The sequence below is a fragment of the Emys orbicularis genome, chromosome 7, assembly GCF_028017835.1.
Source record: "Emys orbicularis isolate rEmyOrb1 chromosome 7, rEmyOrb1.hap1, whole genome shotgun sequence".
Classification (NCBI taxonomy): domain Eukaryota; kingdom Metazoa; phylum Chordata; order Testudines; family Emydidae; genus Emys; species Emys orbicularis.
The window spans coordinates 127,639,706-127,665,303 of record NC_088689.1 but is presented as its reverse complement, the minus strand read 5'-3'; the positions used below and the strand labels follow the sequence as shown (position 1 = coordinate 127,665,303).

General features: G+C 46.6%; 1 protein-coding gene across 2 annotated transcripts in view; it reads left to right on the top strand.

The window, feature by feature from the left end:
- Positions 1–25,598, top strand: part of PTPRG (protein tyrosine phosphatase receptor type G) — a 605,571-nt gene that overhangs the window by 385,758 nt on the left and 194,215 nt on the right. For both annotated transcript variants that reach the window (XM_065407550.1, XM_065407549.1), the window contains exon 5: positions 6,323–6,418. In XM_065407550.1, the coding sequence (XP_065263622.1) occupies positions 6,323–6,418 (96 nt within the window). The remainder of the gene's footprint in view (positions 1–6,322; positions 6,419–25,598) is intronic.

Here is a 25,598-nt window from a genome sequence, read left to right as displayed (position 1 = left end):
ATTTGACTAAGTTAGCCACTGAAAATTTCATGCTGCTCATGTATGGTGCAGTTTGCATGAGAAATGTTTGCAAGGCATGTAAAACATGCAGCTAAGGAAGCTTGTGCTGCACGTGTGAGCCACGTAGTGAAATGTTTTGAAGGTCCATTTAGGCCCCTGCTAACCTTGTAAGTGGTTAAGGAGTCATAAAAGGTTGGTGTAAACCTAGTATTTTGGGCGAGAAGCAGCACTGCTCTTGTGGCCTGAAGGAACTGTCACTGGGGAAGGCTTTTGGCTGTAAAGCTGTCAGGAAGGCTCCATGGAACACGGCACTCTGGTGATGTCTAGCCAAATAGTTTCAGATTGCAGAATTTATACTTGTAAAGATTGTCAGCTTCTTCCAAGTGTGAAGAGGTTCAGAGTTCTGCTTTTTGTTTTTTACTCCCAAGTTTTATTTTCTCAAAATAAAGCAATAGCCCCGTAGGAAGTTGCGTACAAAAACCTGCATTTGAACTACCTACTCTAGCACTCAGAAGTCAGGAAATGTCACAATTAAGGTTATACAGGCAACCTTAACTCTGCTCCCTAATGCATATTCTAGTGCTCATATTTTCCATTATAATAAGATGCAATTTTTCTGCAACATTCAGTACACTTTTGTAGTATCTTGTAGTCCTGGTCCGTGTGTGCCAGATGGAGTCCCTGAAAATCATTTATACCTAACGTGCACTGCACATTGTACATATTAAGCATATAACAATGAGTAATAGTGAAAATTTACTGGCATATTTAGGTCACCTATGTATGCAGTGAAGTTAGCTTTATAGCTAATTGACTTTTCTCTGAATTGTAGCTAAGGAAGTCTGTGCTGCTGATAGAAAACATTAGGTTAAAATATCTATTCGTGAAGATATACCAGACTCCAGCTGGCAGGAGCAGCCAAAGTACAGCCCTTTGCACATTCAGAAAATGTCCTGCAGGTTTTGCTGGACTTTTGTACCTTGTGCTGATTAGCTGTTTGCTTCAACCCTCCCATCGCCCAGTCTCTCTACCTCAGCTTCACTCCACACTTGTCCCTCTTCTCCCCTGCCGTGGCTTCTTCACCCCAGCTCCCTACAATATCTTCTCTCCCTTCCCTTTGCTTTCCATGTAGCTGATCCCCTCCTAACGACCCCCCCCCTCAAAAAAACAACAACAACCCATCATGGAACTAATCTGCCATTAGCTGCTCTCTCTCTGTTCGTTCTGCGGGTGTGTTCTACCCTTCCCCCACTCTGTGTCTGTCTTGTCTATTTTGATTGTAAGCTCTTTGGAGTAGGAACAGTCTACTCCTGGGTTTGTACAGGGCCTAGCACAGTGAAGCTTTGTTTGGTCCTCAGGCACCACTGTAATAAACATGTTTCGTAATAATAAGGTTACCATATTTGAACTTTCAAAAAAGAGGACACTCCCGGGGGGGGAGGGGTAGCCCCACCCCGCCCCCTAGCCACTCCCTCCCACTTCCCGCCCCCTGACTGCCCCCCACAGAACCCCCAACCCATCTGTGACAGTGTACCCCATAAGGCTTTATGGGGAGGGGGTGCTTATAAATGTATGTATGACATAACTGGAATATGTTTTGTGCTGCCTGTGCCAGGTAACATATCTCCGTAAAGGTTATGGTCTACTATATCTATTCATCCTATTTGTACATATATATATCATTTTCTACTTGAGGTTAAGAATATGGGCTGTATGCTTGCTTGGTTTCTAAGTAAGCTTTGGGAGGTATTTGGTCAGCTTCTTTAGGAAGGAATTCGCCAGGTTAAGTACCTGATCAGGAAACACTTGGAGAACAATGCATCTTGGAATACTCCAATCCACATAAGAAGTCTTCCTGGAGACATGCAAGATACCATGTGGACAATGGCGTCGGCCTGTAAAGACTGAGTCATGCAGGGGCATGTGACTTGCCCAGGTGACTCCAAAACTCCATCTTGGAGCTGGACTTTGCATAGGAGGGAGGAGGGGGGTCCCCACCCACAAGAGTCTATTTAAACCCGTGGGAGACCCCTCCATTTTGTCTTCAGCTGGCTAAAGAAGGAGCCTCTCCACCCCCCCCAGGATACTTGAAGGAAACTGAAACAAAGGACAGTAACTACAGGGGTTGTGAGAGATTGCTGGACCCAGGCTAAAAGGAGATTAGCCTGTAAAAGGGAGCATTCTGGAACTGGTGAGGAACTTATCTGTATTTAGTTTGATTAGACATAGATTTGCGCATTTTATTTTATTTTACTTGGTGACTTACTTTGTTCTGTCTGTTACTACTTGGGATCACTTAAATCCTACTGTCTGTATTTAATAAAATCACTTTTTATTTAGTAATTTACTCAGAGTATGTATTAATACCTGGGGGAGCAAACAACTGTGCATCTCTCTCTATCAGTGTTATAGAGGGCGAACAATTTATGAGTTTGCCCTGCATAAGCTTTATGCAGGGTAAAACGGATTTATCTGGGTTTAGACCCCATTGGGAGTTGGGCATCTGAGTGCTAAAGAAAAGCACACTACTGTGAGCTGTTTTCAGGTAAACTTGCAGCTTTGGGACAAGTGATTCAGACCCTGGGATGGTGTTGGAGCAGACGGGAGTGTCTAATTCAGCAAGACGGGGTGCTGGAGTCCTGAGCTGGCAGGGAAAACAGGAGCAGAGGTAGTCTTTGCACATCAGGTGGCAGCTCCCAAGGGGGTTTCTGTTATCCAACCCGTCACACCATCCAACCCCCCCTGCTCCTTGTCCTCTGATCGCCCCCTCCCGGGACCCCTGCACCTAACCACCCCCGGGGACCCCACCCCCTATCTAAGCCTCCCTTAGCCTTGTCCCCGACTGCCTCCTCCTGAGACCCCCCCCACCCTAGCTGCCCCCCTAGGACCCCACTCCCTACCTGTCCCCTGACTGTTCTGACTCCTATCCACACCCCCGCCCCCACCAGATCCCCGGGACTCCCACGTCTATCCAACCGCTGCCTGTCCCCTGACTGCCCCCCCGAACCTCCAACCCGTCTATCCCTCCCTGTCCCCTGACTGCCCCAATCCCTCTCCACACCCCTGCCCCCTGACAGCCCCCCCCCCGCCAGAACCCCCGACCCATCCAACCCTCCCCCTGCTCCCTGTCCCCTGACTGCCCCGATCCCTCTCCACACCCCCACCCCCTGACAGGCCCCCCCCCAGAACTCCCACCCCATCCAACCCCCCTGCTCCCTGTCCTTTGACTCGCCGCGCTCCCTGCCCCACCCCACCCCAGCTCACCTCCACTCCAGCTCTGCCTGCTCCCCTGAGCGCGCAACCGCCCGCTTCGCCGCCCTCCACCCCCCCGCAGGCTTGCCTTGAATCAGCTGTTCGCGCGGCAAGCCTGGGAGGGAGGGGGCGAGAAGCGGAGCCGCGCGGCTGCGCGCTCAAGGCAGCAGGCAGAGGCGGAGTGGAAGTGAGCTGGGGCGGGGAGTGGTTCCCCTGCGCCCCTCCCCCCCGGTTACCTGCTGCAGGCAGCCCTCCCCGCGCCCCCCTGCCCCAGTTCACCTCCACTCTGCCACCTCCCCTGAGCGCTCCGCTTCTCCCCCTCCCTCCCAGGTTTGCTGCGCAAAAGTCTGGGAGGGAGGGGGGTGGAGGGGAAAAGCGGCGTGCCCGGGGGAGGAGGCGGGGCCTGGGATTTGGGGAAGGGGTTGGAATGGGGGTGGGGAAGGGGCGGAGCTGGGAGCGGGGGGGGGCGCAAGCCCCCACCGGCGCCGGCTAAAGTCGGTGCCTATGCCCTGCACAGCGCTGCCAGCGTGCCGAAGCTGCAGGGGAGGGGCTTTTGCTGCCGGAGAGGCCCCAAGTGAGCAGCTCAATCCGGCGCGGCCGCCCTGTCAGCCGCTTTTGGGTCTTTAAATAGCCGTTCAGGGGGAAATCCCGGACATTTTTAGCTTTTTACAAATTCCCCCCGGACGGCTATTTAAAGACCCAAAAGCCAGACATGTCTGGGGAAACCCGGAGGTATGGTAACCCTACATAATAATATTATACGAGACCATTCTGATAATAGAACACATATTAAGTATAAAATAATGTACATGTATCTGAAGTTGCAGAAAAAAGTATATCGTATTATGGGAGGAAGTAGTATGTGATCCCATGGTCAAACTGTGTCATAATACCAATGCACAAAAGTTTCACGTGCAGTCTTAACTGTGGAATTTTGAGTACTTAACCATGGCAATGTTATCTTCCTCTTAACACTACTTTTGTGTGATGCATGCACATGTAAATTACGGCATTTCCTGGAAGACTCTACTCCTAAATTCCTTCCAGCCATATGATCATGTAGGCATGTTAATGTGTGACAAATGGAAATACTTTTTCATACAGTACAGTTCCCCTTGATTTGACTGATACAGGTAAGAACACCACCCTCTGTGGAAAGACATCAGGGGAGCTCCATGAAAATGTTTCAACACATGTGGTAATCAGGGCAGGTACATACTTTCGATTAGACTACGCAATTGCAGTGCTGAGATGGAGGATCTCAACTCGACCATTTCACCAAAGTCATTTGCACTATTATCCAAAAGTCTATTATAAAAGTTAATTTCCTTAAAATATTATGAGCAAAGATGGTCTGTAATGATTTTGGCATATAACTGAACTCGCTGAACAATACTTTCCTTCATAAACTCCGACGAGGGCCGTATATTAAAATATTTTATGTGAGGAATACCCAATTGTAGTCTGTTTGTTTTAAGGGGAAGTAAAATGTAATTTACCATCATCTAGTGAGCTTCTGTCTGTATAAGTTAAAATGAACCCTAAGCAATTCAACCTAAAATGAATTGTTTTTAATTTCAACATCAATGAATGGATGTTTCTCAGTCTGTTTGTTCAAGTCAAAAGCTGGCCAAGCCTGGAGGCACTACATTTGTAAGACACTGCCAGAATCTCTGAGCTCTGTAAATACACTGGTATGGGGGCGGGATCACCTTCCGTCACTCCCAGGCGAGGGTATTTTCCAGTGGATTTTTACAATTGTTGTGAACGATTTGCAAAGTAGTTTTCTTTCTTCATTTCCACTGTTAGAGATTGATCTTCATCTGGGCCTCTTCTTTTCTCCCTATGATAATGCTTCATTAGGTGTGCAGGTGCTGCCATAGTTTCACACCTTTAGAACCAGTGTATGCTGCCAGAACCCTGGGAATCACTAAACATGTCTGGTAACTATCCCAGGAAGATAATTAAGATTTATTTTTCACTTTGAGGAGGCTAAATGTGCCTTTGATGTGGTTGTAGCAGAAACCTGCCTGTTGAGGCAGCATGATGCCCTGCCATGCGCAAAGCTGCAGAAAGCAGGAGAGAGCGCTGGTACGTATGCAGAAGCGATGATAGGATTTGTTCCACAGCGTGATCTCAGAATAGCACAAGCCGTCTGTCAGAGCCATCGGAGAGCAGTGAAGGGTAGAAACGTTGTCAGAACCAGCACGTACAGTACCCGTGTTACCGTAGGCCCTTGGGATTAGGAACTGACGGAATTGTGCCCTGTACAGATGCATAGTAAGAAACAGTCTCTGCTTTGAAGTGCTTACAATCTAAATTGCAAATACGGGCAAAGGAAACAGTGAAGAGACTTGCCCAAGGTCACCCAGCAGGCCAGTGGCAGAGTTGGGAATAGAACCTCGGTCTCTTGATCCTCATCCAGTGCTCTTGCCACTGGAACACACTGTAATCAATGTGCTGATGCTAGTCAATGTGCATGAGTAGGTGTGAAGGTGCTGTTCAGTCCTAATTCACTGGAGCTCTTGAGGCAAAATTGGTTGATGTTTAACTGAAGTCAGGGAAAAGTATGGCACTGTCATACTGACAGCTCTGGTTATCAGAGGCTCACAAAAATGCATTGATACCAATACTCTTTTTTAATCTCATGAATTGCTTTAGAAATAAAAAAGTAACGCTCCACATTGAAATGCTGCTTGTAAAAAAAAAAAAAAACCTTAACGATTTTCAAGATAAACTTGTTTAGCAGCTGTAATAGAACTGGAGAAAAGCCTGTGATGAATAAAGAAATGTGAACATGCTGGCAGAAAATGGGTATGCCATCTAAACAGGCCGGCTGCACTGTTTATCCATTGGTTTGTTATTAAAATTCATTGCATTGAATCTGGTCCCTGGTTACTGTCCTAGTAAAGCAGCCATGCCGTTAATCAAAATGCTAGTTAAAGGAATACTGCTGTGTAATATTTTTTATCTTGGATTTGTAACATCTGATTGAAGGGCAGCACTGTATGTCGCCTCAGTTAAACGTTATAGGAATAGACAATTTATTTGATTGTGTTAATTTTTACAGATGCAGATTTACTTCTACAATCCTGATGACTTTGACAGTTTTGGAGCAGCAATTTTAGAAAACCGGATAATAGGAGCCATGGCTGTGTTTTTTCAAGTAAGTTATACAGTGGCTAAAGTACTAAAACCAAAGAGTTCGCCACCTCTTTTTTATTCATTTTATTCATTGAATTGTTTCTTGTTTAATGGATTCATCTGTTTTCTCGGTCACACCTGTCTAAATGAAAGATATTTCATATTGTCTAATGTGTGATTTAAAATGTAAATAAGTATGTTTAGAAACATAATGAAAATTTTTGCATGAATTATTCTGATTTTATAGCTACTTGACTCGTGCACAGATTGGAGAGCACATTTATCATGGAACTTATTTTGCTGCTGAAGCATGGTGCTCAGGTTCTCAGAATGTTAACAGACTTATATAAAAGTGCTTCTGTTTGTAGAAAATTTTAAACTCAGACATAATTTGCCAGCAGATTAATCAATAACTTCAGTCAATTTTTCTGTAGTAGTCTCTGATTCTGAATTGCCGTGATAACAAGTTCTTGGGCAGACCACGTTTCCAACTGTGTGAATTTATGCATTTCTTTTTTTCAAATGTATTTTCAAGAATATGAATGTTCAGTTAGTTCATTCGTTGGTTTGCCACACTTGAGCCCTGCAGTCCTTTATAGAGACTGCTGCATATGATGGCTGGCAGGTCAAGTCAAATTGGGGTGGCTTTCAGCAGTGTGGGCCTTTTTTGTCACGTTACAGCAGAAAAGAGGTTTTACTTTTCTGACTGGAGGATAAATTGAGGCGAGTGTGTTGAAGCAACTTTACATCACTGGGCTGTCACAGAGTAGTATCTAATGAACAATGTGAAACAACTAAAGATAAGCACATAAGAATGGCCAAACTGGGTCAGACCAATGGTCTGTCCAGCCCAGTATCCAGTCTTCCAACAGTGGCCAATGCCAGGTGCAATTGTAACACCAACAGACCCCGGTTGTCGGCAGGTGGGATCGAACCTGGGACCTCTGGAATTTAGTGTATGAGCCTCTACTGTATGAGCTAAAAGTGAACTGGCTCTTAGCTAAGGATGTAGAGCAGACTCATTAGTTTTTCTCTCTCTAAGTGGTCTCGGTGCCACTAGAGGGGACAGAACACCACCCCCAGAAGGTATGTGGGTTACACAATGTTCCTTTTTCAGAAGAACAACAAAGCTCATGGTACATCCTGTTTCTGTAATGAGTTTCAGAGGCATCGCACACCTTTGGGAAAGTAGAGGGTTTGTCCTGAAGAGTAGGTTGAGCTTTTTATTACTTTTGTGAAGCTGAATTAAAACATATGACGTGTGATTGCAAGAAGAGGCGATTCTGTTCCATTGAAAGGAATATGGACACATGGGTAAACGTGTGTCGTCGTCTTTATGTTAGATGGGCAGACCTGACTTCGCTGTCCAAAGTGAATATAGCTTATCTTCTCCTTTTCTTTGATTTTGACCAGATTCCATGTGAAAGAGGAGAGGGCAGATCCTCAGCTGGTATCAATTGTCATACTCCATTGGGTTGATGTCACTGAAACTATGCATGGAGAAAGAGGAGTGACAGGGTTGGAGCGGGGGATGGGGCCTTGAGAGGAGGGGTAGAGTGGGGGTGGGACCTGGGACTGAGCAGAGGAAGGCTTGGGGGTCCACGGCAAAATGTTAAATCAAAATGGGGGTTCTCGGCTACTAAAGTTTGAGAACTGCTGCTCTAGAGTAGCCCTGATTAGGAAGAGCTGTGTCTAACTGGTGGATGAGGATGGGCTGAGGAGAGCCCCGAAGGCTCCTTTGCCCATTACCCAAGAAGTGGAAAAGGCCCAGGAAGTGGTCAGGGGGAAGAGAGAGAGAAAGAAACTTTTTTCAGATGTCTCTAAAAATTCACTGTGATTATTTTTTGTATTCCTCCACCTGCAAAACCAGGTGCCTTAGTTACTGTGTGTTCCACTTTACAGGGCTCAGAGGGAGCCATAAAACCCACTAAAAATAATGTAAGGTAGTGCTTTAGTATTGTAAAACATCCTGATTTTAAGGTATCTTGAGCCTGGTTGAGTGCTGTGGCTCCTTGGGGGAAGCAGGGAATCCACATTTTTCAAATTCCTAGCCCTGCAAGGCTTTAATGATGTGACATCTGTATGATGATGCAGCTGGGTTTCTGGGTGCAGGAGCCACGAAATCTGATGAACACTATCCCAGATCTCTCATCATTTCCAAAGAAGGGGACTAAGCTAAATCTGGGGCACACTGACCTGATGACAGGCCTGCCTCGTAGCTGCAAAGAAATTTTTTTTCCTCCTAATTTTTCTGCCTCCAAGTTTGAATTATAAATCAGTTATGTGTTAATGATTCACTTTTTGGATCCGTTTGAAGACTATCTTCAGGGTAGCTGTATGAAAGGATGACAAGTCACCTGTGCAAATGTCTAGCTATCTGGGCCCTGATCCTGCAAAGATTTAAAGTTGTGCTGAATTCGGCACAGCTGGAGTAGCCCCATTGACTTCAAGGTTAAGCAGGACAGCTGCAATCTTGGCCAACACCCGGGGTTGAACTGGGGAGTCTCTAGAGCTGAAAGCATGTGTCTTGAGTTAAAGAGCCATAGTACATAGTTGTGAGCTGGACCAGACTTGTGTCCTCTATTAGGGTTACCATACGTCCGGATTTTCCCGGACATGTCCGGCTTTTTGGGCCTCAAATCCTCGTCCGGGGGGAAATCCCAAAAAGCCGAACATGTCCGGGAAAATAGGGAGGGGCCGGCGCCGCTGGGTGCTGGGCCGGGGGCCGGGCTGGGGCCGGGGGTGCGGAGCCGGGGGGTGCTCGGCCGGGGGCTGGGCCGGGGTGCGGGGCCGGGCCCGGCGGTGCTGGCCCGGGGGCCGGGGGTGCTGGCCCGGGGGTGCTGGGCCGGGGCCGGCAGTGCTGGGCCGGGGGCCGGGGCCGGGGCCGGGCCGGGGCCGGCAGTGCTGGGCCGGGGGCCGGCGGTGCTGGCCTGGGGGTGCTCGGCCGGGGGCTGGCCCGGGGGTGCTCGGCCGGGGGCTGGCCCGGGCCGGCACCCCAGGGCCCGAGCCAAGCCAGGCTGGAGACGCTGGGGCCGGGGCCGGGGCCGGCCGCCGGAGGGAGCCGCTCGGTTGGGGGGGCCAGACTGGGCCGCGCCTCCTCTCCCCATCCCCCCCCAGCTTACCTGCTGCCTGCTTCAGGCTTCCCGCGAATCAAATGTTCGCGGGAAGCAGGGGAGGGGGCGGAGTTGGGGCGGGGACTTTGGGGAAGGGGTGGAGTTGGGGCGGGGGGCGTGGGCGGGGCTGGGGGTGGGGCCGGGGCCCCGTGGAGTGTCCTCTTTTTGGACACTCAAAATATGGTAACCCTACCTCTATGGATCAGGGATGTATGACACATGCTGACCAGTGGGTCACATAGGCACATGTGTAAGTCTTTGCAGGATTGGAGGGTTAGGGGATAGGGAAATGATTAAATATGGAACTTCTGTATTTCAGTGGTTCTGAATAGAAAGAAAAAGCTTCAGATGACCTTTGCAATCTGACTTAAGACAAAATAAACAGCTGTAAAATTAAAATTGATATCCCCAAGGAGAGTAAATAGTTATTAACCTTTGCAAACCATGATGCATATCTAAATATGAAACACCCCTGACTCTCTGAAGGCTTCTTCTTTGCTCCAGTGGGCTTCCATTGTGGTTGTAATCTAGCTGCATACTGCATGCTGGGGCGTATCGCAGAGTGGGAGCTAGTGAATCCATACTTAGATCAAAAAAAAAAAGAAGAGAAGGTTTCCCTCTCTACTACTACTAGGTGCTGAATACTTCTCTTAACACAGGGGTTCTCAAACTGGGGGTCGGGACCCCTCGGGGGTCACGAGGTTATTACATGGGGGGGGTCGCGAGCTGTCAACCTCCACCCCAAACCCCACTTTCCCTGCAGCATTTATAATGGTGTTAAATATATAAAAAAGTGTTTTTAATTTATAATGGGGGTCGCATTCAGAGACTTGCTATGTGAAAGGGGTCAGCAGTAAAAAAGTTTGAGAGCCACTGTCTTAACGTCACTCTTTGGGGTATTATGCAAATAACCTTACTGATCCTGATGTTTTAAATCAGTGGTCCTCAAAGCCGGTCCGCCGCTTGTTCAGGGAAAGCCCCTGGCAGGCCGGGCCGGTTAGTTTACCTGCCACTTCCGCAGGTTCAGCCAATCGCAGCTCCCACTGGCTGCGGTTCACCACTCCAGGCCAATGGAGGCTGTGGGAAGGGCGGCCAGCACGTCCCTCGGCCCGCGCTGCTTCCCGCCGCCCCCATTGGCCTGGAGTGGCGAACCGCGGCTAGTGGGAGCCGTGATCGGCTGAACCTGCGGACGCGGCAGGTAAACAAACCGGCCCGGCCCGCCAGGGGCTTTCCCTGAACAAACGGCGCACCGGCTTTGAGAACCACAGTTTTAAATAACTACTTGCAAGTAGTCACCTTGAAGAATGGTTTTCTAACTTCCGCCCAGAAAATTCCGGGATGTCGCTGTCTGCTTTTTGTGTAATACTACTTGCCCGTCCAATATTAGACTCATTGTTTCCAATCCTTTAGATGCTTGGTTTTTGTCTAGTAAATAGAGCCTTCTCTCTCTTCACCACCTAGGAATATGTTTCTAAGTGTTGGATTAATTATGGGACAAAGCTTGTTTTTTAAATACAAAAAGAAAATTAAATAGTGCCTATTTTTCTACATAAATATTGTATCGTGTAATGGATTTGCTAGGGTTTGCCATTAAATGAAGGCTTGAATTATTCCTAAGGTTTTAATGCAGTGTTAGACTGGATTTGTGGGTGTACCACACTGAATTTATGGTCTGGCAGGTGTTTTGTGCTTGACTGATATTCACAAATGTTCCTTCTAAATTCAGGTTCCCCAGTAAGTGAATATTATACTGAGCTATATAATTATTGGTGAAACATTAAATAATTAAGAACCCTTCTTTTCCTCCTTTTTAATAATTTAACTTAGATCATATAAGAATTTTCCTTATTGAATTCATTATGTTTCAAGGGCACTTTCCAAGTATAGTACCTTGGATCCGAACTTGACTAAATTGAAGCAATTAGAACTTGGTTGTAATGAGTGCTGATGAAGTCTGTATTTTTCTCATTGCTTTCAGAGACTTTATCTCAAGCCTTATGATGATGATTATTATTATTATTTTAAATGTTGTCAGGGTAGTTGACCTCATGAGTGAATAAAATTACAAGGTTAAGTTGAATGAGAAATTCTTGCAGGTGCAAGCAGCATGCATTCATAGGTGTTAATCTGAGTTTGTTTTTGAGTGTGGTTATACTCCTGAAAAATGATTCTCTGAAAATAATACCATGGGGAGTTCCATGTTGATTGTTTCTCAAGGACTCCATATCAGATGTTCTCAGTTTGCAAGTAAAGCAATGTTTTTTCTGACTGCCAGACTGCGATCTCAAACTGGGATCTGAAAGCCAATATTGTGCATTTGATTTGAAATCCCCCCCCAGGCAGAGGGCCAGCATGAGGCCTGTGTGCAATTTAAGTCTGACTTAAGCCCTGATCAGCCTTGATCAAATTTCACCCTGGCAGCTTGTTGGAGATGCACAAGGCAGGAAAGACTCCAGCTTACTCTCCCACAGATGAGTTGGCTCTGTGCTCCTAATAGAAGTCAAAACTCACTTTTGTCATTAAAAATTAGCAGATTAATCTCCTTGGATGCATAGGGAGCAGACACAGACATACATATATTCTCTCATAGTGCAAAGCACCAAAAATGTCATCACAGTGCACAGTAAACAAAACACATGGGCAGAATTGGCCAGCAATCTCCCTCCACGATTCGCTGTCTTCACAGAGCCTCGAGACGTGCCCCATACTGCATCCCAGCCAGTCAGTCTCATTGTCACATTCATGGCAGGTGCCCCCTGCCCCTGGCACCAGTCCCTGCAAAACTTGCTTTGGCAATCTTCCTCTGCTCCCATGTCCGACAAACTCAAGTTTGCTTTGTCTGATTGTCTTGATAATATCAGGTCTCTCTCCACTTATGTGGTACATTTGGGCAGTTACCTCCTCGTTAGTCATATAGGAGGTAGAGCTAATGCGCATCAATTGCCTGTAGCATTTCAAATTGAAGGCAGAAAGCCTCTGAATCAGGGTGGATAAAAATCAATGATTTAAAAAAAAAATTTTTTTTAATTGGATTTTTTTTTATTTAAATCAGACTTTTTTGATAAAATGCTTTTTGAGGAAAAAACCTATCTAAAGATAGTTTTAATTAAGATACATTATAGGTCATGGAATAAGGATTATAAATTCTAATTCTATTGTATGAGACAATATATTCATGTAATGTTTAAGAAAAGTTTTGAAAATGAGTTCCAATAGTTCATGGATTAAGGACCCAATCTTATGGGATTCCAGGGGCTTCTGTATAGATTATTTAGGTCACCTTTCTATCTACCCAATGGGACTCAGTGCTCAGTCTAGAAGATACCATCAGAGCTACTTAGTTTTGCAGTTCTCAAACTCTGGATTTGGGTCTCCAGAGATAACATGCTTGTTAACAGCAAAAAAATGTTTTTAAATAAATAAATATATAGAGGTGAGAAATAACAGACCTCAACCCTATTGTCCCTCTGCAAATTTGTGTACACGGAGTCAATCCCTTACCTCTCTAAAAGTGCAAAGTTTCAAAAAGTTCAATGAATAGAAGATTGTTGGGGGCGGAATAGATCTGGACAAGAAGAAGTCTGGAGATAAATGTGAGAAGGGAGGAACAGGCAGTAAAAACAAAAGTGAAACTGTTTGAGCAGCATATTCCGGAAGTCTTGAGGTCTTTCTGAGCGTAGCCTTCATTGATTTGAGATCTACCAACCCATTCTCTCACTAGACGGGAAAACCTATAATGGCAACAGGCCATAAAAGAGACCCAGTTTGGGTCTCCTCTATCTCATCTATCTCTGAGTTGTGAAGAATATGTATTAAGGTTATAATGACCGACAAGAATGCACTTTTATGTAGAAATCCATGATTAAATCGAGTCTTCCTGACTAGTGATTTAAACCATTTAAATCAATTTGATTTAAATCAAATCCACCCTGCTCTGAATGTCCTGATTTCTTAGCATCCATGTCTCACATATGTATAGCAAGATGCTGAAGACATCGGAGCAGATATAGTGAGGGAAAAGGTGCCATTGTACACAATTGCTGTCCTGACCATAACCTCACTTTAAGCAGCATTCAAGAAAAATACTGTATCTATAAGGGAATATGGTAAGTACTTGCATACAAACAACAGTAGACTTGGCTCAGCTCATCAAGGACCGTGTCCATGCTGTGAATGTCTTGGATCATGCACCTGTTTTTGTCTTTCCTTTTCACTGAGTGCATCCCTTCTCACGGATGCAGGTGCAGTCCCCGTGAGGCAGTATAGCAACAGTGTGAGAAATGGTTTCAAAGTCCCTGCGATGAGGCTGCAGGATTAAGTTCAGTATCGTTTTTGTGTGCATGGCTCGAGCATGACAGGGACACGGCTCTCCATGGCTGAGTAACACAGGGCAAGACAGGTTGCTCGGAGTGTTTTGGGGTCAGTGCCCGATTTTGTGATGGCCAGTTTTTGGCATACACAATTCCTGGCGGGTGTTCACTTTCTTTTTCAGCTTCTTGATGTGCTCTTTGAATGTCCGTGTTTGGCCTAACCTGAAGATTTATAAGTGCTCAGGTATTGTACCATCCGATGATATCTGGAGCTAAACCTACCCACACACTTTCGGTTAGCAGTGCCAGTTTAGCCAGGAATAAAAGATGATCGCTCTCTCACAGGATATTCAGGTGTGAGGAGAACTCAGATCAGACCATCCTAGGCTGGACCTCATTGTCTCTTCCCTGACCCCCAGTGGGGCCATGAATCCCAGCAGTTGGCCCACCAAGAAGGGAGGTAGATGGCTTCAGAAACTGGTCACCTGTACATTCTGATTATTTTAAAGAGCTCTTCAGTAGCTCTCCCAGCAGAATGAGGTGGGTGGCGAACTGCTTCTCTCATCTGCCAGGGCTGTGGTGTGTACACCTGGTCAAAATTTTCACTTGAAATGTTTTTTCAATTGAAAGGGCTTTTTCATCAAAATGAAAACTTCTGCAGGAAATGTCTATATTCCAAGTATCTCTTTGGGGTTTCATTGAAAAATCAAAAAGAATCAACTGAAGGTTTTTAGCTGAAAACTGAGAAAAGTTTTGGGCTTGAGTTGAAAAAAAAATTCTTTTTGGGGGGGGGGGTCACCTTTTGGGTGAAAACTCAAAATCTTATGAAGAAAAATTTAGATGAAAAGGAAAAGTTTTTCACTTTGTTTGAAGGTTTCTCACAGGGACAAAAACCACTTCCTGACCAGCTGTAACAGTAGGCCCTGCCGTCCTTAGCTGTTGGCATGGAGACTCCTCGATCGAAGTTGAGAGCTCACTCACAGTTCTCCTGTCTGAGTACAGATGTGTTCTCAACCCAGTCATTTGCACTGGCTCCACTTGTCTCTTTAACAGTGCAGAAAGAGGGGCTGCTACCATCTGCACTCTAGGGGGGTGGACAATAGGGGCCTGTCCTGACCGCAGCAGGACTATTCTGTGCTTCTGTTTTAAATCATCTCTGAAAGGTGGCCTGTGAGTACCTGTTATTAATGAGCTTATTGTAGGGTTATGTGCTGAATTAATCAGATAGCAACACTAATGGTGTTTATTGCAATGCAATGGTGATTATAAGCCTAGAACTGGTTGGGGAGGAAGGGGAAGGTATGTTTTAAAACCATTATAGACTCATAGACTCAAAGGTCAGAAGGGACCAATATGGTCATCTAGTCTGACCTCCCGCATGATGCAGGCCACAAAAGCTGACCCACCCACTTTCCCTTGAAGTCTTTAAATTAAGTCGCAGAGAATCCTCCAGCCTGCGACCCCTGCCTTATGCTGCGGAGGAAGGCGAAAAACCTCCAGGGCCTCTGCCAATCTACCCTGGAGGAAAATTCCTTCCCGACCCCAAATATGGCGATCAGTAGAACCCCGAGCATACAGGCAAGTTTATACAGCCGGACCCTCATTTTACCAGCGCTGGCACGTTAATGCTTAATTGACTAAAATCACGTTAGCCCATCAAACCATTCCCTCCATAAACTTATCTAGCCTAATCTTGAACCCATTATGTACTGGATGTCCCTTTTACCTTGCTATTTGAGTCATTCAGCATATAACCCTGTAACGATTTCAAAGTGAATTCACTGCTAGTAAAAGATGCTAGATTCCATTTATCTACAGAACAGGCAGGGCACGTGTAGTGGCTGTGAATTCACCGCTACCTCGATATACCGCGACCGGATATAACATGGTAAAGCAGCGCTCCGGGGGGGGCGGGGCTACACACTCCGGCGGATCAAAGCAAGTTCGATATAACGCGGTTTCACCTAGAACGCGGTGAGATTTTTTGGCTCCCGAGGACAGCGTTATATCGAAGTAGAGGTGTACTTCCTTCCATGCCTCTGCCAATGCTCCTCACATGTGACAAGCTGAGAGGTGTCTCAAGGTTCCATTGATGTGGTTAAAATCACTGGTCTCTCTGCTGGGTCGGCCAATCTGGATGGCACGCAGTGTTACTGTGGCTGTGTTGGTCCCAGGATATTAGAAAGACAAGGTGCGTGAGGCAGTATCTTTTATTGGACCAACTTCTGTTGGAGAGAGAGACAAGCTTTCAGATTTAACATTTTTATTAACGCTAATGTTAAAAAATTATATAATACATAGGTTGAGAAAAGTGTGTCTACATCTGGGTATAGTGCTTAGATTATCCAGAAATACAAAGTTTGTTTTTAAGAGTCATATGATACATACAGTACCTAATCAGCAATAGCCCAAATTTAGGTGACTAGATTTAAGAATGTAGTTTAGATGTTCACCTCCAAGTATTTGGGTACATCACTCATGAAAAGTTGTACAGAGATTTGGCTGTGGAAAGCAAAATATAGCAATGAGTGAAGATTGTCCATCAGTAATTGAGCATTTAGGGTAGATTGTCCATTTAGACAATCCAATCCATGAGGAAAGTATTTCAGTTACTTTCCTTACTGTGCTTCTCATCGGCACTCCAACTCATCCCTCCTGGTATTGCCGATGTCCAGTGATGTGTTCTACGTAGATGTCCCTCGACCACCTGATGTAGGGTTACCATTCGTCCGGATTCCCCCGGACATGTCCGGCTTTTCTCAGTTAAAAATAGTGTCCGGGGGGAATTTGTAAATGTCCGGACTTCCCCCCCATGCAGAGTGCACGCGGCTGACAGGGCAGCCGGCCGGATGGTGCCACTTGCATGGGGCTCCAGCAGCCAGAGAGAGCCCCTTCTCCGCTTCCCCCTCCTCTCCCCTGCAGCTGAGATCACTCCCTCCCTCCCTCCCTCCCTGCCTTCGCAGATCGCCGGATGTTCAGGCCTCCGGCAGTCTGGAGCTCCTCCCCATGCCCAGTGTGCCGCTCCGCAGCACTCTGCGAGGGCGAGAACCGGGCTATGCACTCCATGGGGGAGCGCGGCAGCGTGTCGGGCTGCGCGTGGAGTCCGACACGCTGTTCTGAGCGGCACAGTAAGGGGGCCAGGGGGTTGGAGAAGGGGCAGGGAGGTTCTGGAGGGGGCAGTCAAGAGACAGGGAGCAGGGGGAGGGTTGGATGTGTCGGGAGTTCGGGGGGGGCTGTCTGGGGGTTGGGGGTGTAAGGTTTTGGGCAGTCAGGGTACAGGTAGGGGGTAGGGCAGTTAGGGTGGGGGGGTCTCTCTGTGTAGCTGAAGAGCCGAGCTGCCCGAGCGCTACCGGCTTGACGGTTTGCCGGGCAGCCCCCAGACCTCCAGACCCTGCGCCCCCGGCCGGGCGCTTCCCCTCCCGGGCTCCGGCTGCGCTGGGGAAGCGCCCAGCCGGGGGCAGGGTCTGGAGGTCTGGGGACTGCCCAGCAAACCGTGAAGCCGGTAGCGCTTGGGCAGCTCCGCTCTTCAGCTGCACAGAGCTGAGGTGTCTGGGGGGAGCAGCAGCAGCCGCCGCCGCGGGGGAATCCGCCTGCAGCTCCCCCCAGACACCTCAGCTGTGCAGCTGAAGAGCGGAGCTGCCCCAGCGCTACCGGCTTCACGGTTTGCCGGGCAGCCCCCAGCGCAGCCGGCGCCCGGGAGGGAAGCGCCCGGCCGGGGGCGCAGGGTCTGGAGGTCTGGGGGCTGCCTGGCAAACCGTCAAGCCGGTAGCACTCGGGCAGCTGTTTCGCGGCTGGGAGGGAGGAGGGGGAATGCGGGGCGCTCAGGGGAGGGGGCGGAGTTGGGACGGGGAAGGGGTGGAGTTGGGGCCGGGGACGGGGCCAGGGCCCCGTGGAGTGTCCTCTTTTTTTAATGAGGAAATATGGTAACCCTACCTGATGGCGTCTGACACCATGAGTTGCCACATCAGCCGAGTGTAGCATTGACCGATTCCGCATTCCCTCAACACTTGCTCATTACTGGGGTCCCATGCAACCAAGGCACAGATGATCAGCGCATGTGTCTGAACCTGGTAACCCTTAGCTCTCAAGGTTTTGGCCAGAGGGGCATATTTCTCCACCTTTCGAGCTTGGGCATCGTGGAAGGCCGGGGTCATGTTCTCAAAGGGCACTGTGACGTCCACCATGATGATCTTCTGGTCCTCGTTGGTGATGACGATGTCCGGTCGCAGTTGGCAGTTGGGGATGATGGAGTTCATGGCAACCTTCCCTATGGGTGGCAGGATGGCTCTGACCAGGGATTTTGGATGATGGTGTTTCTCAGCTGCCAGGCTCTGGAATGGGGCTTGCAGCAGAGCTGTTCTTCAGGTCTGGGAAAGATATTCCGAGCTTTACAGCTAAATACAATGTGGAACAGGTAGTTAGCACAAATGTTTAAGGGACCTCTGAAGTGGAGTAGTCCATTAACACCTCTGTAGTCATAGGACAAAAATAATGTGTTGGATTTACTGTTTATTACAACAATCTGTAACCCACAACTCCCCCTTTTTTGTCCTATGACTGCAGAGGTGTTAACAGGCCACTCTATCTTGAATGGTCCCTTACAATATGTGCTAACTGCTTATGCTAAACAATTTGTTCTACCTTATTTATCTGTGAAACTCCGAGTACCTTTCCCAGACCTGAAGAAGAGCTCTGTGTGGCTTGAAAACTTGTCTCTCTCTCCAACAGAAGCTGGTCCAATAAAAGATATTACCTCGCCCACCTTGTCTCTCTAATCTGGATGGTGATCATTTTAGTGATGTGCGCACTAGTCTACTACTATGATTTGGAGTGAAACCAGGTTGTTTCACATTTGAAATATCCACAACCACCAAATATCTAAAGAATCACATCTCAGGGCATGTCTACATTACAAAATTAAATCAATCTAACTTACGGCGGCATACAGCCACCAAAGTAATTACATCGCTTGCGCGTGTCTACACTTTGATCCTTGTGTCGGCGATGCGCGTCCTCACCAGGAGCACTTGTACTGATTGTACTGTCAGTTTGGGGCATTGTGGGATGGCTTCTGAAAGCCAGTAACAGTTGATGTAAAAGCAACGCAGTGTCTGCACAGACCCGGCGGTGACCTAAGTACATTGACTCTATGCCTCTCATGGAGGTGGAGTTATTAAGTTAGCGTAGTGGGGGAGTTACATCAGCAGGAGTGAAATTTAAGTGTAGACGCTTACATAGTTAGGTCAATGTAAACTGCCTTGTGTCGACCTAACTCTGTAATGTAGACCAGGCCTCAGCCTCTACTAGGTCTCCATTCAGCACAGGCTTAAGTTCAATGGGACTATTTATGGGTTAAACTAATGCTTCACATACTTTGCGGGATCCGGGCCCCAGTTACTGCAGTGTGAACAGGGTGTGACCTGGCAACCAAGTGGTGACAGGTCACAAATCCCCTTAATAGTCCTTGAGCCAGCCACTCATATTAGTTCATATGAAACATATGTACAAGTCACATTTCAAATGAATAGTTACATGGATTAAATGCATTCCGGCATATTGCGCTGCTCTTTTTTTTAACCGTATCACAATGTAATTCATTGCACACTTCACTACTTGCTTTATTAAAACCAAACTGAAATGTGTTCAAAACAAACATATTGCTTTTGCATTTGAAATATTCATCTTCCAAGCATACAGTGGATTCATTATAGTGGAGAGTACTTCAGCCCTTGATTACTGCTGTGAAAGACACAATACTGAATCCCTAAGCACCCGTTAAATATTCGATAGTGCAGAAATTCAGGAGGAGGTAACAGAATTCTTATTTCCACAAGGAGAGTATATAAATCTGTTTTGCCATTTAAAAAGAAAACAGCAGTGATTAGTTAATACATCGCACATAGCTAAACAAATACAGAAGATCCAATAAAAACGAATTTTTAAACCGTTTTTAGAAATGCTTTTCGGCTGCTTAAATATCTCTATAATGATGAGTCGTGCTGGTATCTCGACAAGATTTTTAAAGGGATTTTAGACCCCCAAAGATGCAGCTAGGCACCAAAGGTGGAACTCCCAAGGGGGACTGAGATGCTGCAGTGCTGAGGGTTGCAGGGCCTAACTTTTAGGCACCCTGTGGCCTGGTGGAATTCACAGCCCTGGCAGAGTTACCCTGTACAATGCATGGGGAGAGTCCGGCACCTGAGAATGAGATTCACAAAATCCAGCAAGCTGAGTGGGGAGCCACCTAAGCTAGCCAGCAGGCAGGGCCGGCTCTAACTTTTTTGTCGCCCCAAGCAAAAAAAAAAAAGCGCCACCCTGCCGTAACACCCCCCCTGTGAGCGCCGCCCCGCCCAAAGTCCCGCCCCCTGAGCGCCGCGCTGCTCGAAGCCCCGCCCCCCCGAGCGCCGCACCATGCCGCCGAAGCCCTCCCCAGTGCCGCGCTGCCGAAGCCCACCCCAGCGCCGCACCGCGCAAGCCCCCACGCCCCCAAGCGCCGCGCTGCCGAAGGCCCCCCAAGCGCCGCGCCGCCTGAAGCCCCCCCCCGCTGTGCCACCCAAGCCCCTGCCCCCCCCGAGGGCCGCGCCACCCGAAGCCCCCGCCCCCCCGAGCGACGCGCCACCCAAGCCCCCCCTCCGAGCGCCACCCGGCGGAAACAAAAACAAACAAAAAAACTCCTCCAGCGCTGCCCCACCGAACCAAAAAAAAAAACCTGAGCGCCGCCACGCCCCAAGCACGTGCTTGGTCGGCTGGTGCCTGGAGCCAGCCCTGCCAGCAGGATATGCTGAGGAGAGGCGTGTGGCCTACGCCCGGCCCTCAAAAGGTGTCGGGCAGCTAACTCTGGGCTGGAGGGAGGCGCCTGCTGTGAACCCTCTTTGGAGTTGGGTACCTACGCCAGGTCAGCTGTTTTTCAAGAAAAATGATGGTGGTTGATGGTTCTGCCACCCTTATAACGGTTAGCCCAGTGGTTAGAGCACTCACCGAGGCTGTGGGAGACCAAGGTTAAAAATTCCCACCCTGTCTGCTGTGGGACATGGACCTCCCATCTTGCAGGTGAGTTCACTAACCACTGGGCAATGGGGGATTCTAGGACTGGGCACTCAATCTCTCCAGTTGAAGCAGTTCTGCGGTAGGTAAATAATTAAATAGTCATTGGGCCAGAGGGCGCATGAGGGCACTCACCTGGGAGGAGAGAGAACCAGGTCCCAGTCCCATTCCTCCAATTAATATTTAAAAGAAGTGCTAAGATCTGTGTTACACAGGAGGTCATACTAGGCATTCACAGTGGTCCCTTCAGGCCATGTGATCTATGAACTTCTAAACAGTTAAAGGATGGGTCATATGAAAAACATAAATAGACAAACAAATCATAGAAGATATACACTGTTAAAACAGCTCTGCAGGACTATTTTTCTAAGAAAGAGCTCATGAGATACTGGAAGTTACAGTTCAAAGGCGCATCTCTACAGAAGGAAAAATAACTTCTTACCTTTAGCGGACATAGTTGCCTAGAAAATTATTAAAATACAGGCCTGAAAAAGATGATTTTTTACCATACAAAGAGTTTAAACACCAAATCCTGAGATGTGCCTAATTAATATCCTCAACTAGTGTTGGCTTCAGTAGGTGGAAGGCACCGAACAGCTCCCAGGATTTGTCTCTGTGGCTAAAATTTTCAGACGTGGGTGCCTACAGTTAAACACTAAGGCTGATCCCAAATTTTGAACTGAAATTTTTTTGTTGCAAAAATTAGGATTTGAATGAAGTGCACATTTTTATGGAATTTTCCTCAAAATTCCAACCAAAACCATGGTTTTTTTATCACTCTTGTCGAAATTTTCTGTGGTGGTGGTGGGGAGGCGGTTGGGATTGGACATTTTCCAGCCTTCACTGTTAGGTATCTAAATAAATGTGATGGTAACTTTGGTGTTTCTTGACTTCTGAGTGCTGAACATTTGCAACTGTATCTTAATTGAGTGTCTTTGTTTGGGATTGCTATAATAAGGGAAAGTTTTAGTATTAAAACAAATGTCTACAGTTGTTCTTGTTTTTTGGGGGGGAGGGCCCGGGGGAGGGGGAGCCTAAATACTAAAGCTATATTTTAGCTCCTAAATAGGTGGCCTAATTTTCCAGAGTGCTGAGCAAACAATGCCCATCGAAGCCTTAAATTTAGTTGTGAAGCTTCAGATGTTCTTTTGATGCAGTGGAAAATACCGATGCTACAAACACTGCCAGAGGTACTTTGGCCTGACTCCCGAGAGCTCTGCTCTCTAAAGGCTTGATCCCATATACCTCAACTCCCGTTGACGAACCGAAACTCCCGTCCGTCCTCAGAGGAGTGTGGGTTTAGGCTCTATTGTTCTATTGTTCATGTGGTGATGCATTCCTAGTGATTATCCTTTAGAAGTAGTTCATACTGACCTTGTAAATTGGAGTAACAATAATAGGATGAGATTTAATAGTGAGAAGTGTAAGGTGATGCATTTAGGGATGACTAACAAGAATTTTAGTTATAAGTTAGAGACGCATAGGTTGGAAGTGACGGAGGAGGAGAAGGACCTCGGAGTCCTGGTTGATCGCAGGATGACTATGAGTCGGCAATGTGACGTGGCTGTGAAAAAAGCTAATGCGATCTTGGGATGCGTTAGGCGAGGTATTTCTAGTAGGGACAGGGAGGTGCTGCTTCCGTTATACAAGGCGCTGGTGAGACCTCATTTGGAGTACTGTGTGCAGTTCTGGTCTCCTATGTTTAAAAAGGATGAACTCAAACTGGAACGGGTACAGAGAAGGGCCACTAGGATGATCCGAGGAATGGAAAACCTTTCCTATGAAAGGAGACTCGAGGAGCTCGGTTTGTTTAGCCTAACCAAAAGAAGGCTGAGGGGGGATATGATTGCTCTCTTTAAATATATCAAAGGGATTAATACCAAGGAGGGAGAGGAATTATTTCAGCTCAGTAGTAATGTGGACACGAGAACGAATGGATATAAACTGGCCGTGGGGAAGTTTAGGCTTGAAATTAGACGAAGGTTTCTAACCGTCAGAGGGGTGAAATTTTGGAACAGCCTTCCGAGGGAAACGGTGGGGGCGAAAGACCTCTCTGGCTTCAAGATTAGGCTTGATAAGTTTATGGAGGGAATGGTTTGATGGGATAACGTGATTTTAATCAATTAGGCATTAACGTGCCATCGCGGGTAAAATGAGGGTCCGGCTGTAGAATCTTGCCTGTATGCTCGGGGTTCTACTGATCGCCATATTTGGGGTCGGGAAGGAATTTTCCTCCAGGGTAGATTGGCAGAGGCCCTGGAGGTTTTTCGCCTTCCTCCGCAGCATAGGGCAGGGGTCGCAGGCTGGAAGATTCTGTTGTGGGTGGGTCAGCTTTTGTGGCCTGCATCATGCGGGAGGTCAGACTAGATGACCATATTGGTCCCTTCTGACCTTAAAGTCTATGAGTCTATGAGTCTACTGATCAATTTAGAAAGACTGTGATGAGCATGGTTGGAGTGCCGTGGTGTTCACACGTATGTGTATGAGTGAGAGAGGCAGACTGACAAGACTGCTGAAACTGACCATTCTTGGAATCAAAGGCGTCGCTTATGCTTGCCTGTGTTCTGCCAAGAGGCATTGCAATCTCGAGATCATGATGGTTGCATCCTGCTGTGTTGAAACTTTTCTATCCACAGGCAGACTGTGCAGTGCAGAAAGATAATTTACCTTATGTGCACTTATCTTCCATAAGGCCCAAACAATCATTTTACCCTCCTTTCTCCTGCTTTATAAATTGTTTCATGGTATTTTTCAATAGGGCACAGGAGTATGAAACCCAAGACTATGAACAGATGACCTCCAGAATGTAAAACCTTCAATTAAAGCCTGGTTATAGGATCAGACTTTATAAGCGCATGCTCTATACACAGAGTGACAGAATGTAATTCTCTCTCCTATGTTTAGCAAAATAGCAGAATGCACAGTCAGTCTTCGGGCTTGATTTTTTTATTTTTTTTTAAATTTCAGGTACATCTACATAAATGCAACTTATCCATAATCAGAGAGAGGAATGAATTGTGTATTTTCTTTAATTCGCTGTAGATATCTCCTTAGGTTCTAAGTAAGGCCTGTGTTGAGATGGTAACTATCACCTTAGACTTTCATTTCTCTCTTTCTGGTATGTTAACAGAGAGGGTAGTTTACATTGGTGACTGGTTGTCTAATGACTTTTTGCTATTTCCTGCTTTTAGTGAGACAGCATATTCCATCGGTTTGATTTTTTTTAATGAAAATGCCAACATTACTGATGATAGGAACGAAAAACTGGTAAGCTGTTTCACAACTGAGAAAAGACTCTAGATTTAGATTTGAATCCACCTCTAACATTTGATAGGGTATCTTCTCTTCTCAGTGTATTGAGCTGACTCTCATTTACTCTAATCATGAGTTCGTCATGAGCATTGCACAGAGAATAGACTCCTATGCTCCTACACTTTAATATTCCTTTGCATGTCAGAATGGGTGTCTTTATTTTTGACTTTCAGCCTCTTTGCTTTTCCAAGTGATTATTAATCAATTAATGTAATAGAATTAATAATTCCTACTGGGATGACATTTGTTTTTTGCCTTGTGTCAATGGCTTACCGTATATACTCGTTCATAAGCCGAATATTTTTGGTAAAAAGGTGATGCATTGAAGAGTGGGGGTTGGCTTATAAACGGGTCTACACCAAAATTTGATGATTTTAAACTCTATGGAATATCTAATACCTTGTCGTTTTGTTTACCTGGAGCGTCTGCAGGCACAGAGCCCCTCAGCTCCCTGTGGCCGCGGTTCGTCGTTCCCAGCCAATGGGCGCTTCCCGCAGCTGGGAACAGCAAACCACGGACACTGGTTGCTGAGGGGGTCCGTGCCTGCGGATGCTCCAAGTGAACAAAACGTCCCGATCTGCCAGCAGCTTACTCTGACAGGCCGGGAGCCAAAGTTTGCCAACCCCTGAAATATAGGCTCGGCTTATGAAAGGGTCATACAGTTTTTGCTTTTTTTACCTAACCATCTTGGGGGGTCGGCTTATAAACGAACAGGCTAATGAACGAGTATATACGAGCATCTTAATTTGTTACATTGAATTACTTTAATTATCCCATTATTTTAAAAGATGTTCTGTTTTTGAATTATTTCCCATAAAAACTCATTGAGCATGAGTTCATATCTTAATTTTTCCTTACTGAATCACTGCCTCTGTATTTTTCTTAAATGCTGGGGAGTGGAGTTAGCATAGGAATATTTATAGTGGGACCAGGTAAATGAGATAATATCTTTTATTGGATCAACTTCTGACCAAAGAGACAAGCTTTTGAGCTACACAGAGCTCTTCTCCAGGTCTCAGAGGTAAGGTGCTCAGAGTGTCACAGCTAAATACAAGGTGGAACAGATTGTTTAGCATTAAGTAGTTAAAGTGTCTATTATTTATATTGTCTATTAATGTCAGCGTCCTAAACTTAGTAATTTGGTTCTCTGTGAGTAATGAATGTCTTGCCTTTAATAATAGAAATTAATTTTGTGGCCATACAATAAAAATCTTTACATGGATAGAATACACTTCATGGGTGTTTCGTTAGCAGACTCCTGCTACCAATACTTAGATGTCTAATATGTAAAAATTACAGTAGTCAATCATAGCAGTCATATTATCTCACACCCTGTGCGGTTTAGGGAAGATTGATAACCAGGATGCCTGCTGATTATAATTATCAGAATAAAAGAACAAATTAGTTAGATATTCCCTAACTA